Source organism: Sitodiplosis mosellana, unplaced genomic scaffold, assembly GCF_009176505.1.
Source record: "Sitodiplosis mosellana isolate CC-2019 unplaced genomic scaffold, AAFC_SMos_1.0 Smas_scaffold_5914, whole genome shotgun sequence".
NCBI lineage: Eukaryota > Metazoa > Arthropoda > Insecta > Diptera > Cecidomyiidae > Sitodiplosis > Sitodiplosis mosellana.
The window spans coordinates 1-15,382 of record NW_022601156.1 but is presented as its reverse complement, the minus strand read 5'-3'; the positions used below and the strand labels follow the sequence as shown (position 1 = coordinate 15,382).

The following is a 15,382-nucleotide window of genomic DNA, read 5'->3' as shown; positions in this document are numbered from 1 at the left end:
ATATAATCACGGAGGACGGTAGTCTGACAAGTGACGCTCCATAAACAGGCTGTGCATTTCAAGCCAAATGTCAAAAATGCCAGTTTTAGCGTCACGACTATCAGATGAAAAACCGGTGGACGAGATTTAAATGGACTGACGCTCCTGTGCGTGGATTTATCATTAAAAAAGACTGATATCATTTTTAGTGACGCTAGAACGCTGTAGGTATTATCACTGAATACGGGACAGAAGAGCGGATATGCAAATTGTAAAATACCATGCAAATGAATGTTTACGGCTAATGCGTGAGAATGATGTTCAACTTCATGAACCAAAGTACATGGGCCGGCAAATACAATTTTTATATGAAGGCGAAACTACGTCGCTTCTTTTACTTACTGGAAACTGCACTGAAGAAGCCCACTTCTTCTTTGAGATCCATGGTAGCCACTAAACAGGCATAAAAGACGTTTTTGTTGTTTGTATCTTTCGCTAAATCAAAGCCCACGGTCATTGTGTTTTTAAGTGGACATCGAGGATACCACGGAGCGCCACCTAATTTTGAGCACCTGCAAATAAAAATAGTGCCAAAGTAATGACTTGAATGAGCCTATAACATGTTTGAAACGTACATTTGTATAGCCACCTTGGTTACCACTGAATCATATTTGTTTCGTTGACTGCTCAGGATGAATTTGGTCACTACTTGAGATGAAATGGCATAATCAGCAAAACACTTCTTCTTAATTCCTGAATATCTGTTGATGGAAGTGAAGATTTATGTGTTTACACCTGAATTAATAAAATTGAGACAACAATACATACAAATCAGAATTCCTTCGACTATTTGTTGACGTTCCAAATAATATGAGACGGGGATTCATGTTTGCCAGCCTATCAAGTTCACGTACCATATCTGAGTCGCCATTGAACCGTTCCCTGTTTTTCAATAAATTGAAGAAGAAAAATTAGATATAAACTCTTATCTCTATATATAAGGGGATGAAAGAACCGGGTACATAGTATGTATTAAATACCAGCGTGGATCCTTTACAGGGAATCCCATGTTTGTTGCAAATTCTTTGAGACGATGAACGAATTGTTGCATTTCTCTTTCCATTGATTGTGGACAAGCTACTATCCATCGCGATAAGTCTATTGGTGAATACAGCGTGTAAGAGCCGCGACCCGTTTCTCGCTCCCAGCTTGCCCTGTTTACACTGCAAAATTGAAATGAAATATGAAAATTCCGAATATTGTGGGAAGTCCAAATTTTTGAAACATACACTAGTTTATTGTCATCGCCAAAAGTCAACGTTTCTGGGTCAATGCAATAGGCGTTAACTTGTACTAAATTAGGTTGAATTTGAAGTCCCCATTCTTCTTTTATTTTATTATTCTCTTCGCTAATTTGAATCCGATTGTAGAAATCTAGCAGACGTTGTCTGTTTGAAAATTCAAAATGATACAAAATTGTAATATTTATAATTATTTCATAATTTCTGAAGTATTTTCGCTCAGTTTATAGTGACAAGTTCGTCCATTTTAATGGAAGTGGTGCATTTGACAACAGAAATTTGTTCAAAAACAGAAAAACTTGATGGGGTAAAGACTTGCCTTCGAATCCGCGGTTCCATTTGAGAATAGGGTCTCATCGCCATTTTCAAGCTATGGATTTTCGGTACAAATAAGGTTTATTCAAAAATAAAAATGAAAAAACTACTATACTATGATTAACAACAGTTCGACATACTTTATATCATTTCGTTGTCTCTCGTCCAAGCCAGTAATACGGCAAAGTTCCGGTACAAGCCATGCCGATTTTCGCTCACCTCCGCGCAAATCTTTCGCTCTTGGTTGTGAAATCAATAATGGCTGTGATGCATCTCTTATTTCGATATGATATTTCTATAGAACGATGCAAATTTGAACCCGTGAGCATAAAAACAACGTATTGACTCTTCGCCGATGAATACGAAACGCAAAAAAATCGCCGAACAAAGTGAAACACCAATCTGTTATTGGATCAATATGAAGCATGAAATCGTTGGCTACTATTTTATTCACGTTGCGCTTTGTTTCGAAGCGCGGTAGGTGTTTCATTTTGTGCCAGTAACAGAACGTTGTATCACTTTGTTCGGCGACGCGCTCAATGTACTGTTTTGGAAAAATATGCATGATTTGATTAATGCATTGAGTTTTTCATTTCAATTACTTCTGAATAGTATTGCTTGATGGTGACTTCAGTGTTGTTTCGAGAAAACGTGCTTGATGGTGTGATGTTGAAATCGACATCGTCGATGCGATAGGTTTTGTTATTGTAACCGGTCAAAACTGTCATTCCGAGTACTTTTTGCCGAAAAGTATTTTCAAAGTTTCGTGAATCGCTACGTTGGATTTCCCTCATTAGTTCATAAACTGTATCTGTTCGCATGACTTTGTGCGCTACATCACAATTAAGTAATATCCCGGCGTCGTGATATCTCACTGACGTTTCATAACCCGGCCATAGCTGAATGTTGAATCGACGTAAGTCAATCTTTTACAATCAAAATAAATTTACGATTAGTCACTTGCAATAAAATCGTCATGTATATGTTGCTATTACCATATTCTTAGGATCGTAATAATTTCGGCCGACCAATTGCAAATGCAGTCCGCTCATATTTCGGCGTTGTATCAAATTAAGAACTTGCAATGATTCTTGATCACTCATCAATACAATTCGTGTAAATACCATTTTAATTGTATATACGTTTTTGTCTCTGGTTTCTGATTTAAATTCAACTGATTTGTTTTCTGCGTGCAGATTTCGCGTCGTGAATAATTGAGCGCCATCGAAAAGATAACCGCCGATTTTATTTTTATGTTGAGACACCAGAAACATTTGCATTCGTTTCATCATACATTCGGGATCAAAAGTAATGTGGTATTTGTAAATTTTCCACTGATTACAAGCCCTCTGCGATTGTAGGGCGAAATAATTCGCTTCCAATCTTACGAAGGTAGCTTTTTGCAGTGCTCTAGGATCATGGGATGTTGCGTTTTCGTGAGGTTTTGTTCTTATCAACACCGTAAAATCTCTACGCCGACTCGGACCACCTATAGAGCATCAGTTTATGTTTTATAATTAAAAAAAGTACAGCTGAAAAAAAAACATTTTTCTTACGTTTATTTTCTGGCGCGTGTCGCTTATTATCGCCACCATTACTATGATCACGTGTACGTTTTCCTGAAAAATCAATAATTAAATGCTCATCATTCATCTCATTTTTTCCAGTGCAATTATCAATTTAAACGTAACAATTCTAGAACTGGTATGGATTCGTAGCATTCTTTTAGTATATTCCAAGAGTTTCTAATTAATAACACCAACAATAAATCAGAAATGAAGATCCCTCCCACCTGAAGATGATGTGCTCGGTTCATTATCATTGAGATTCGCTTTCCCACGTCCTCTTTGTTTTCCATCAAATGACATTTTCCGTTGTATTGTTCAAGACGAACGATGAGATTACCTGCAAACAAAAATCAATCGTGGATGTGTAACTGAATTATTTTTTTTTAAATTCTTTGAATAACTCAAAAATTCTCCATTTCATCAATTATGTTGAAAAATTTGCTATGATTCAAAATCTCCACATTGCTAATGACTTAAAAGCTTATGCCATTTCGGCCACAAATTTTCAAACTAGATTTTTTTTTCCAAACTTTGTGACCAGCTCTGCATAAAAGGTACTTTTAGTATACACTCGTTCCATTGCAGAATGTTAAGAAATTTGAAAAGAATACAGTTATGTCTGTCTATTTTGTCAATTTATATTGTATACTACCACAGAATCAGTTTCATTGCATTTGGGATAAAATCATTTTAATAGAAAAAGATTACAATATTTTGTATTTTATAAAAAGTATCACTAAAAATAATAAACACTCGATAACTAATTTCAATGATGAAGAACATTTTATCAGTTTATAATAATATATATATTGTATATAAACACCTTATTTTAAATTAAAAAACGGGACAAAAGCATGGAACACAATAAATCACAATATACAGAGACTACAACATGTGAATTGTTTTTCAAGTTTTTGTGAATATCATTTAAACATTTTGTATGTTAAATATATTGTTTTATATAAAGTCGACCGAATAAGTTTGATGTTGTGATGTACGCTTTTTATTGTCCATCGAAATGTATATTATTCCTTGATTACGTTTCTTGATGGTGACATTTACGAGATTAGTTCGTAATTGTGAATTTGGCGCTACTATTCATTATGGTTGTCTGGATTAAACGTCAAAATAATTCCTACTTTGACATGTGCTCAAACGACGACGACGTTTGAATAATTATTTGTTATTTGACAACAATTTAGAAAGTGCACATGGTTTGTGCTATATCATACACAATTCGGTTTGAAGGCGAAATCAAAAAGCCAGAAATTTGAAACAATAATACATTTTATTTATGAATTTGAGAGAAAAATTGATTTATATATAAATATTATGTATATACTGGTAAATTATATTTTTAATTCAAATTAAAAAAGAAATCCTGATCAAAAGCAGTTATTTTTACGCTAATTGCTCGGGCATCCGATTTTCCCCGGTTACATTGAAATTGTCCACAAATGTTATCCCCTTCATTGACCGGAACTGGGTTTTTCAGGTAGAAAATCACTTGCTTCCAGTGTGTCGGTGTCGCATGTGGCGATGTTGTAAACTCTACCCTTTGTGGCAAATCAAAAAAAGTGTCAAAATATCCGACAAATGCAGTGAATTTCCCACTTTTTTTAATTTTCAACATAAAGTCATGTTTGAAGTTAGGATATGTGTAGTCCACCATTAGTAAATTAAAATCAGCAATGACCACCGCTTCAGTTAAGACATGCTCGTGGCGAGCATTTTCTACCACGGCTTCCTGTAACACCTTCTTCTGCAATGCACTCATATCGTATCCGTACACATCCGTCCAAAATCCAATGTATTCGCTATGTCGCTCTTCATCTCCCAAACCCATCAAATTGATGTTGCAACGATTAGGCAACAATAGACCGCCTGGCTTTAAATATTTATCTCGAGCATGTATAACGCTGTCCAACATTCCTTCAAACAGCAAAAAATATCCCATCCATTCCGACACAATGATGTCAACACTCTCGCCGGCGGCCAATGGGAGTTCCATATTTTCGAGTCGACCTTTCACAAATTCAACGTTTTTTATATCGTTCCGATGTGCAATGTCCATTGCAAAATAGATGATTTCCGATTGGTCGACAGCAAAGACTTTTTTGGCACCCGCTTGTGAAGAAAACATGGAAAGAATTGCGGACCCACAACCTACGTCCAACACATTTTTATTATTGAATGATATTCGATTTTGTAGAATAGCTTCGCGATAGCTGTTCGTCCGAACGGAATCCTACAAATGAAATGTTATTGCTATTGTTCGTATCCAAAATACGACTTGACGAGTGGCGGTCATGACGCCCCTGGACGAACACCATACTCTAATGTAATAGAAAACACAGAAGCATGCTGTATGTCCGGGGCGTTATGAATGCCACCCCATGGAAAATGCTCACGCTTAACATATCAAAATGGATTCCAAAATGTGAGTATGCAATAAAATATGGTTCGTCTTGGGAAATGGGAATTTCAGCTACATGGGTTTGCTCCGCTACTGCTGATTCTGGTGCTGGTGCCGGCGCCGGAAAATTTCTCTCTGTACTTTCAGCCACTGTCGTTAGACTATTTGCTGTGCGATCAACCCATTCATGAAAACCACTTTTCATCTGATTGATTTGCTCGAGTAACTGTTCAATCAGGACATCTTTTTCTTCCAGCTGTTGTTGCAAGGATTCAATTCTATGTGCATGATTAGCATCGTCGTTCGATTGGCACTCGTTTGGAAAATCCTCAATGTCTTAAAAATAAAAATGAATTCCAACTTATAATATATTTTATATTTTATATTATTATTATCTTATTTGAATGGATGAGATTGAAAACAAGACATATTTCCACAGCATATTTAAATGAACCACCAAAAAAAGATTTTTTTTAAAGTGTAACATCGGCAGAGAATTTTTCAAAGTGAAACACCGCGTGTTACATTTCAATAAAATTTGTTTTCCATGATTCACTTTGAAAAACGTTTGCGGCGATGTTTCGTTTCGAAATATTCTTGTGTTGGTGTTGCATTTAATTGATTTTCTTCGCATGTTTTGTTTTAATATATTTTTATTTGATGTTACAGTTCGATAAATTGTCGCAATTAGATAATATTATTAAATTTTTGCATATGGAAATATCTCGAAAACGGCTGGGTAAAACGGCAAAATGGACCGTGATGTCACTCCCGAAGGAAGTGCAAACACCTGGCTGGTTTGATAGCCTAGGATACAAATCCGGTGTAATTTGGGCTGATCCATGGATTCTCAGGATTCGACCTGATTCTAGCACTTCAATTTCTCTCCGTCGTGGTGAAATTCCATACAAAACATAGGTTTAATGACTTTACAGATGCACATAAAAGGGGAAGCACTGGAATCTGAGAATCCATGGATCAGATGAAATTTCACCGGATTTGTATTCTAGGCCATCAAACCAGCTGGTGTTTACACTCCCCTTGGGAGTGACATTACGGTCCATTTTTCCGTTTTACCCAGCCGTTTTCGAGATATTTCCATGCGTAAATATTTAATAATATTATATTCAATTGCATTGGCCTATATGGAAAACAATCGAGCGCCGAAAACTTATGCTGTTTCGCTCACACTTATGTGCAATTTTTTCTCGTATTACAAGCTGTTGTGTTAAGGTGCCGCCAGACGATGCAAGCAAAATGCTTGCAGCAAGTATTTTTTTCCAACGTACTTTTGTATTCGATTTTAAAGTGAATCATGGAAAACAAATTTTATTGAAATATAACACGCGGTGTTTCACTTTGAAAAATTCTCTGCCGATGTTACACTTTAAAAAAATCATTCGTTTTTGTATCATTCATATATATTCCCAGAATATGTCTTGTTTTCAATCTCACCCGTTCATTTGATGAAAAGAAAAATCTACCAAACATCAGCCATGCATCTACTTCAACTGGTTTCATATATTTGTCATCACTCCAAAGAACTTCTTTGATCTTAACAAAGTGTTCGGCCGTTATATTATGTGTTTTAATGTAGTTTATCATCTAAAAGTTTCAAAAATTAGGTACGAATAATTTCTTGAAGAAGAAAAAATAAGTCAAACTACTTACTTTAATATAGGAATACTGATCCAAATTGAACTTTCGTTTGATATCACTCAAGTTCACGCTATGCTGTTGATAGAGATGTTGAATTGCCTTTTCGATAGATTCCTCAATCTCATTGCAAAATAAACATTTTGTAGGCTCTTTTTCCATTTCCTCCGCATCCGTTTCATCCCAACTATCATCGTCTGAATGAGAATCGTGAGAATAAGAAGACATTCTGTAATAAAACTTGAACGATTCTGCCCGGAAAATGCACAACTTTATTATGAGACTGGTCAGAATATATAAACGTTTCGGCGAGTAATTCGATCTGGTAGCACACGTGAAAAAAGCGCGTGTACGATTTGTCATTTTTCGTGTGTATAAGTCGATAAATGTGAAAGAGGCGCTGCAATCAGATAGAAGAATATACTCTGAAAATTGGAGACACATCTGTCAAAAACCATGTGCACCTTATTCTAGAGTAAATATAGTGCGGCACGCGTCTACTATTTGAAATAAAAGATTCAAAAGCAAAAAATACAATTTTCAAAGGTATTTCATACTGAAAATATTATTTTTTCTCTTAAAATAAAAAAAAAGTCAATAAAAAAGATCGCTATGGTCATTACTGAAACAAGTTTTCCACGTGGTGGTGTTATACAGAAGAAACCAAAAGAATCGATCATAGTAAGTTCATCTTTGAAATTCATCTTTGAAATTTTTTTAATTCAACACGTATCGAAGCAAATCATTCTAAAACATATCTTTGATTCATTTTAAAATTAGAATTTTGGAGCAGTAACAAAACCGAAACCACACAAAGAAAAACCGAATAAAAAGCAACGCGAGGCAGCCCGTTCACAGAAAAAAGATGAGGCAACGAATAAACCAAAGTCCATTGAAGCGGTTTCAGCCGAGTTGTTATCATTTCGAACGATTCGCGAAGGAATGGTTATTCTGGGTTTGTTACAATTCATTACTCTATTTTGTGCGATACATTTTCACTGAATGCCAAATACTTCATTAGATGAACTGTAAATAAAATGAGTATAGGACATCTTTAGAAAGGAAGAACTCACTAGTCCAATTTTCAAGCAACATTTTTTGATCATCTTCATTTTATTTTCGAATGAGTTATATTTTTCTTTGTTATTCTGACTGAATTAATATTTTTGTTTCTGTGATCTTGCCCTAGGCTGTGTAAAATGTATAAATCCAACGTCAATCGAAGTGGCACTACCTGGTCGAATGAATGGAATAGTGAACGTTTCATCCATATCACATACATATTTAGAACTGACACAACAGTACATCCAAAATGAGACTGATGACACGAAATCTGGCATTGATGATGAGTACAAGCCCATATCAAGTCTATATGAAATTGGCCAAGTAGTTTGTGTGAAAGTGAAGAAAATTGATACGATCAAAACCAATAAAATTCACATTGATTTGAGTATGCTGCCAAAAGACATTCAAGCAGACTTCAAACATCAAAATGTGTCAGCAAATATGATAATGTTTGTAGCCATAGCAGAGCGTCAGGAGCATGGTTATGTTATTGAAACTGGAGTGGAAAATTTGCGTGGATTTCTTCCCGAAACAAAGAGCACTTTAATTGTTGGAGGTGTTTACTTTTGTCGTGTTAAAAAAGCTGTTAATTCAACGACCGCAAGTACGGCTACATTCGGGCTCGCCAATGATACGAACAATCGCGTGGTTCAATTTAATGAACCAAACGTAAACCATATTTTGCCCGGCATTCTTATGAATTTCAAAGTTACAAAAGTGTTGAAGGACGGGCTTCAAGGCACAATTCTCAATGATGGTTTGGTGGCATACATCAACGAACATCAATTGGGTTTTTCAGACAAACAAATTCCAAAAGAACCAAACAATTTTGAAGTCAACTCAACAATAAAAGCACGAGTGTTATATGTTATGCCGTTGACTAAAATAGTCTATTTATCATTAAATTTACAAAATCATTTCAATATGAATGGAGCGAATATCTTACCAGTTGGTACAATCATGGAAAAGGCCATTGTATCACACATCGGGACCGGAGGGATAGTTTTGAAATTACCAAATGCCAAAGGCATCATTAGTCTTAGGTCGCTGAAGAGTGATATCAAGGCAAATTTCGACATGGAAACCCTGTTATCAAAATACCAAGCAAATTCAGTGCATAAAATACGTGTATTGCATTATGATCCAATTGATTTGCTTCATGTCTGTTCCGTCGACCCAAAAATCATCAATGAAAAGTACTTTTCGTCTTCCGATATAAAAACAGGAGAATTTGTCAACGCAACAATTCAACGGAAATTGAATGATGGACGATATGCTATAGCAGTTGGCCAAATTAAAGGTTACATTCACCCAAATTATTTATCAAAAACCACACCAGCAGGTAAATTGCAACCAAATCGAAAACTGAGGTGTCGTGTACTGTGCAAAAATCAAGCCAAACAAGAAATTTTCTTAACGAATTTGAAAGAATATATGGACGAACAAGCCTCAATTCTTACGGCGAATGAAAATCTATCCCGTGATTCTGTATTCCTTGGATTAGTCAAACGGTGCATGTCTGATGGTTGGCTCATTGAGTTTTTTGACTATTTATGTGGCATGTTATATCGAAGTCAATTGACTGTGAATGAATTGAGCACGGCTGAGAAGTTTTACACGGGACAAATAATCAAGGTGACCATCAAATTTGTGCGAAACGACAGTAATAATAATAATAATAAAAAGCATATTACTCTTGGACTGGCCGACTTTTTAACTGATATTGGAGGCATAAGGACTGGCAAAATAAGTGCAATTCAACCAACTGGACTGGACGTTGCCTTCTTACAGGAAAATCTTAGCGGATTCGTGCCAATTATGTACTTGTCTGACTTTTCAAGTCTAGTGCACACATTGCACCGTGTCTATCAATGTAACGATACCATCAATGTAATTGGAATAGCACAAAATTGCTATTCAGTTAGGGATGTTACAAATATTTCAGGAGAACCAATCGTCGTGAAAAAATTCAATGAAATCAAAGTTGGTGACATAATTCCAGCGTTCATCAAGAATGTTTCAAATGATCTGATCGATGTGCAATGTTTGATCAAGGATTTTCGTGCTACGGTGTCAATTCATTTGAATATGTTTATTGAAAATTATGAAAAATCTGGTGATGTTACACTTTTACCAGACCAGAAAGTGTATGTACGAATTTTGGCAAAAAATTATGCACTGAAAACGTTAACTTGCAGTGCCCGACTGGACGATGTTTGGCCAGGAAGTTTCAAACACACTGTTCAAATGGTACGCCGATACTTCAGCGACATTAGAGAAATTGAAGCGCGCATTAAAACGAACAATTCAATAAAAGCATATCGAGTTGGTCAGATAGTTGAAGGCACACTCACAGAATCTGATCGAGTGGATGGTAACAATCAACCGATACGCACTTTTCTGTTAGAAGATGGTACTAAATTGTATGTCACAAAGAGTAATGATGCAACCAAGAAAAAGGGAAAGGACAAAAAGCACAAAATCCTTATCGTTTGGATCGACTATTTGAATGAAGTTTTGTACGGAACTATGCAACATAAATACCTCGAACGAGCCAATATAAAGCAAGAAGAAGAAAATGCAGCTCAGCAGCTATTGAGTCATCGTGGTTTCAAAGCAAATGTGCTATTAACACTCGAGGAGTTGATTATCGTATATCCCACAAAGTGGACAAATCGTTTAGTTTACATACCGACCCGAGTCCATTACAATGACTTTCAACCATTGATCGCCAAAGGTATCACAGAAGGATCTCAAGTAAATGTTTCAGTGATAGATGTCAATGGGGACCATTTTATTGGTATGCTCCATGGCATGTACGAGCTTTACAGCAAAAAAATAGATCAAACGTTGGAATTTATCAAATTAGAATCGAAAGACGATCTTGTTCCTCGAAAGACGATCGATTCAACCCCAATGAAAAATAAGAAAAAGAACAAAGTGAAGTCATTGGAAACGGCGTTGAATAACCAGAAGAAGAAGGCGAAAAAACGAAAGTCTACATTTTCACCAGAGGATACCGTCGAACCCGTTATATCAAAAACACACCCGACGAAGAATAAGAAGAAGAAGACTGCTGTAGATAACATCTTGCAGAGTGTGTCAAACATGGAAGTCAACAGAAATAATGATGACCTAGTTGCCAGGAAGAAGAGAAAACTAGAAACGAACACAAAAAAGCCAGTAACTTCTGATAAAAACAAAAGAGCAAAGCGGTTCTCAATGAAATTATCTCAAGTAGATGGGGCAATTGATTTGGCTGATAGCTCAAGTGATGAGGACGAAAACGAAGAGGGAAAGCTTCCAGGTGTTTCAAATTTTTGGTCAACGGATTTAAATGTATTGAATGCTGCTGAAGCTGACAGTGGAAGTTCAAGTGAAGATGAATTGTCTTCGTTGAAAAATCGAAAATTGACGTCAAAACAACGATTCGAAGCAGCACGTTCGGAAGAAACGCGCATAAGAGAAATTGAAAAAGATCTGGCCGATGATTCCATTTTACCAGCAAGCATCGATCAATTCGATCGTCTAGTAATTGGTCAACCAAATAATAGCAGGGCTTGGATTAATTATATGGTATTTCATGTACAAGCTACGGAGATTGACAGAGCAAGAGGGATTGGTAAAAAAGCTCTAAAAACGATCGATGTTCGTGAGGAACAAGATCGTCTGAACATTTGGGTTAGTTAAAATGAAATGAATAATAGCCTTAAGAAATGAATACATTTTTAAATAATGCAAGAAGATAGGCACATAAAATCATAATAATTGGAAAGTAATCAGTAAATACTGAAATCGCGATAGCAGAAAAACATTGCATGATCTAGTACATTTGAACGGAATCGGCAGATTTGCAAGAAAATGGCTCCAAGAGTCATGAAAAACCTGATCTTTTGATTTTTATACAATTTAGGGTATAACAGGATATAGTTTAATTTTACATTAATATTGGTTCTCGACTGGCTAAAAGAAAACCTAGCTTATGCGAATGACTAAACAGGAAAATGTCTAATGAAAGCCGATTGTCAACGGTTCAAGATAATCTAACAACACGTTTTAGAAATGATAGACTAACTGGAGCGTTGAATATTTTAGTGTCGACCTCAATGACTGCAAAAGTCATCGTTCAATTTATCAAATACGAGTAGGTGGTAAATTGAAGAGAAGTTTTACGTCTAATCTAAACAGTAAACAAGACCCTGTTGGTAGTTTTGAATTTACAATTCAGGTCGAGACCAAAAGATATAAACAATTTAAGTTAACCTTCGTAATACATTGACATAACTTAATCAGTTTCCATTATAAACAAATAAATAACAGGTCAAAACAATCACCAACTCAATGGATGGCTATATCACAGTCAATGTAGCTAAATTTACGATGAATTTGTGTAAAAATCACAGTTATGCGTCATTAATTTTTAGTAATGATTTATAGGTTTTCATTGCGAACATGCATAGCATTAAAATCTGTTCAACGAGATTTGTAAGGAGTGTTTCTGAGTAATATGTGTAAAAAAATTTCATTTCATTTTCTTTATATTTTCATTACTTTCATTGAATTAATAATTTTTTTTTGCTTTGTGATCTTTGCTTAGGCTGCATTGCTTAACTTGGAAATTCGTTTTGGGAGTAAAGATGTATTCGACGAGGTTTTAAAAGAGGCACTCTTAGTAAGCGAACCGTTCAAAGTGTATTCAGTATGTTTGAAAATTTTTGCTGATTGCAAACGAATTCAGGAGCTGTGTGACATGACATTGACTATTACTAAGAAATTTCGGCAAAATGCCGACTCCTGGTTGAATGCGGCTTGGGCTCTATTTGAAGTCGATCTAAATGAAAAAGCGAAAACTCTGTTGAACCGTGCGTTGAATTCATTACCTAAACGAGATCGTAAGAATCCCCTTAATTTTATTATTAATTTTTATTCAAAGGCAAGATGAAACTTTTTTTCCGTTCTTACAGACATCAGTGCAATTAGCCGTTTTGCGATCATGTGTAATAAATTCAACGAGAAAAACCATGCACATGCTTTGTTTGAACAAATTTTGGTTTCTCACCCGAAACGAGTTGATTGCTGGTCACAGTACATCGATATTTTGATCAAAGCCGATGACATTGACATAGCTAGGTGATTCTCCTTTTCAGTACATTATAACCAGTGGCGTGACTAGAGGGGGGGGGGGGTTTTGGGTTCAGAAGATCTCCCTTGCATTTTATTAATACTTCTAAAAAATTGGAAAAACCCCCAAAAACATTCGAATTATTATGAATTTTTTTGCATTTTTCTAGACAAACTTTGGAACGGGCCGTATCGCATAAGATTCCCATGAAAAAAATGCGAACTATATTCAAAAAATATTTGGAATTTGAGCAAAAATACGGTAACGACGGAACAGTGGCTAAAGTAAAAACGGCGGCTGCAAATTATGTGCATAATGAAATACATGCTTAAGTTTTGTTAAGGTTGCATTATATGAATATATTAATATACAATTTCATTAAAATTTTGCATTTTTATTTCTATGGCCTAGAAGAAAATTACAAGGAAAATAATTAAAATTCATTCATCCAAAGGTCATTATTTTTTGAATACGCATGAGTAATGTGCCTAGACGTCCTCGTTTCAGGAGGACAATCTTCGTTATGCACATAATTTTTTCTGCGATTATTCAAGTATTATTTATCAAATAAAAAAACTTCTTTCGAAGTAATTCCTCGTGCCGAAAGCGAACACAAAACAGCTGATATCAATTTTAAAAAATCCTTACGGAGCGATTCTGAAATTAGTTGGAAGAATGCAAAAAAAGCAAATCCAAATCGCTCCGAAATGATTTTACTTTTCCGCAAACTTTGTTTGTATGGAAAAGTATTGGTTTTACTAGCCAAAATTTCATGACATCTCCTCTTTCGGACCACTATAACGTCACGCCAAACTTCAAAAAGCACATATCTGTACACTAGGCAATGTAGATGGGATGAAATCTTATCGATCAAGACCTATCTACCCCCAAAAACATGTTGTTTACTATGAAATATGTGCAAAATAACGATGTGCGTATGGCGTCGTTCGCGTTCGCGTCCGAGCTTTTTGTCCGCCGATTATCTCAAAAAGTTGACAAGATAATTGAGATCTGTAAAAGCCAAAAGTTTTGGCATGTCAAGACAAAGCTTCGGATTGATTTTGAGCCCATTCTGATTTACCAATTTCGTAATATAAGCCTCCGACTGAGGACCTGAAAAACCTTGAAAAATGACACTTTTGTACGGGAAGTACCCGAAAAAAGCATTTTTCAGTGTTTTGATCAAAGCAAACTGCCATTTTTTTGCGAAAATAATGGGAGTCTGTGAACAACCGAACACCTATTTGCCCATAAATTTGGTCCAAAATCGACATTTCTTGAAATTTTCCTCGAAAAATAGACTTTTGTATGAAAAATCACACAGAAAGCCATTTTTTAGGGTTTTGGTCAAAGCAAACTGATATTTTTTTGCAAAAATAATGGGAGCCTCCAAACAACCGAACACCTACTTGCCCATAAATTTGGTCCAAAATCAACATTTCTTGAAATTTTCCTCGAAAAATAGACTTTTGTATGAAAAATCACACAGAAAGCCATTTTCAGGGTTTTGGTCAAAGTAAACTAATGTTTTTTTGCAAAAATAATGGGGGTCTGTGAACAACCGAATCAACAAATATGGCAACACCTGTCAAATTAGACGTCTATTTTTTACAAATTTGTTTGTTTTTAAATTGTTTTCTGTCTTAATTATATTACGGAGGACGGTAGTCCGACAAGTGACGCACCATAGACTGTGCATTTCAAGCCAAATATCAAAAAATGCCAGTTTTTGCGTCACGTGTATATATACAGTAAATATGCTATTTTCTCAGGACACTATTTGGGCCCCGGTATGTTAGGTACCGTTGGAAAGGTCTTGGCCCAAATAGTCGGAAACACCATATCCCCTATGCCTAAAGTGTGGTCTAGGCAAAAATATAGCGGTTGGAAAATTTCGATAAATTTTCAAATCTATACCCACATCTTACGAAGGGGGTACACAGGGGGTAGTCTGAGGTGT

At 35.7% G+C, this 15,382-nt stretch overlaps 3 protein-coding genes across 3 annotated transcripts; 1 reads left to right on the top strand and 2 right to left on the bottom strand.

Annotated features, from left to right (window-relative positions):
- Positions 1–381: 381 nt before the first annotated feature.
- On the bottom strand, positions 382–4,322 carry LOC129573065 (protein piwi-like; the record flags this gene model as incomplete). Its single annotated transcript, XM_055453244.1, is given in 12 exon segments — positions 382–551; positions 615–740; positions 808–921; positions 1,020–1,202; positions 1,269–1,427; positions 1,600–1,650; positions 1,736–1,890; positions 2,198–2,521; positions 2,591–3,084; positions 3,152–3,214; positions 3,388–3,500; positions 3,987–4,322. Coding segments are annotated over 11 exon segments (1,915 nt in total), but the record flags the coding sequence as incomplete, so codon positions are not given.
- Positions 4,323–4,432: 110 nt separating this feature from the next.
- Positions 4,433–7,601, bottom strand: LOC129573066 (uncharacterized). Its single transcript, XM_055453245.1, has 4 exons — positions 7,251–7,601; positions 7,064–7,184; positions 5,575–5,915; positions 4,433–5,411 (listed from the first exon to the last, which is right to left on the bottom strand). The coding sequence occupies exons 1-4, from the start codon at positions 7,596–7,598 to the stop codon at positions 4,521–4,523; spliced, it is 1,701 nt and encodes a 566-aa protein (XP_055309220.1). The 5' UTR covers positions 7,599–7,601; the 3' UTR covers positions 4,433–4,520.
- On the top strand, positions 7,489–13,806 carry LOC129573064 (protein RRP5 homolog). Its single transcript, XM_055453242.1, has 6 exons — positions 7,489–7,916; positions 8,016–8,190; positions 8,425–11,981; positions 12,898–13,192; positions 13,265–13,430; positions 13,592–13,806. The coding sequence occupies exons 1-6, from the start codon at positions 7,848–7,850 to the stop codon at positions 13,752–13,754; spliced, it is 4,425 nt and encodes a 1,474-aa protein (XP_055309217.1). The 5' UTR covers positions 7,489–7,847; the 3' UTR covers positions 13,755–13,806.
- The last annotated feature ends 1,576 nt before the right edge of the window (positions 13,807–15,382 follow it).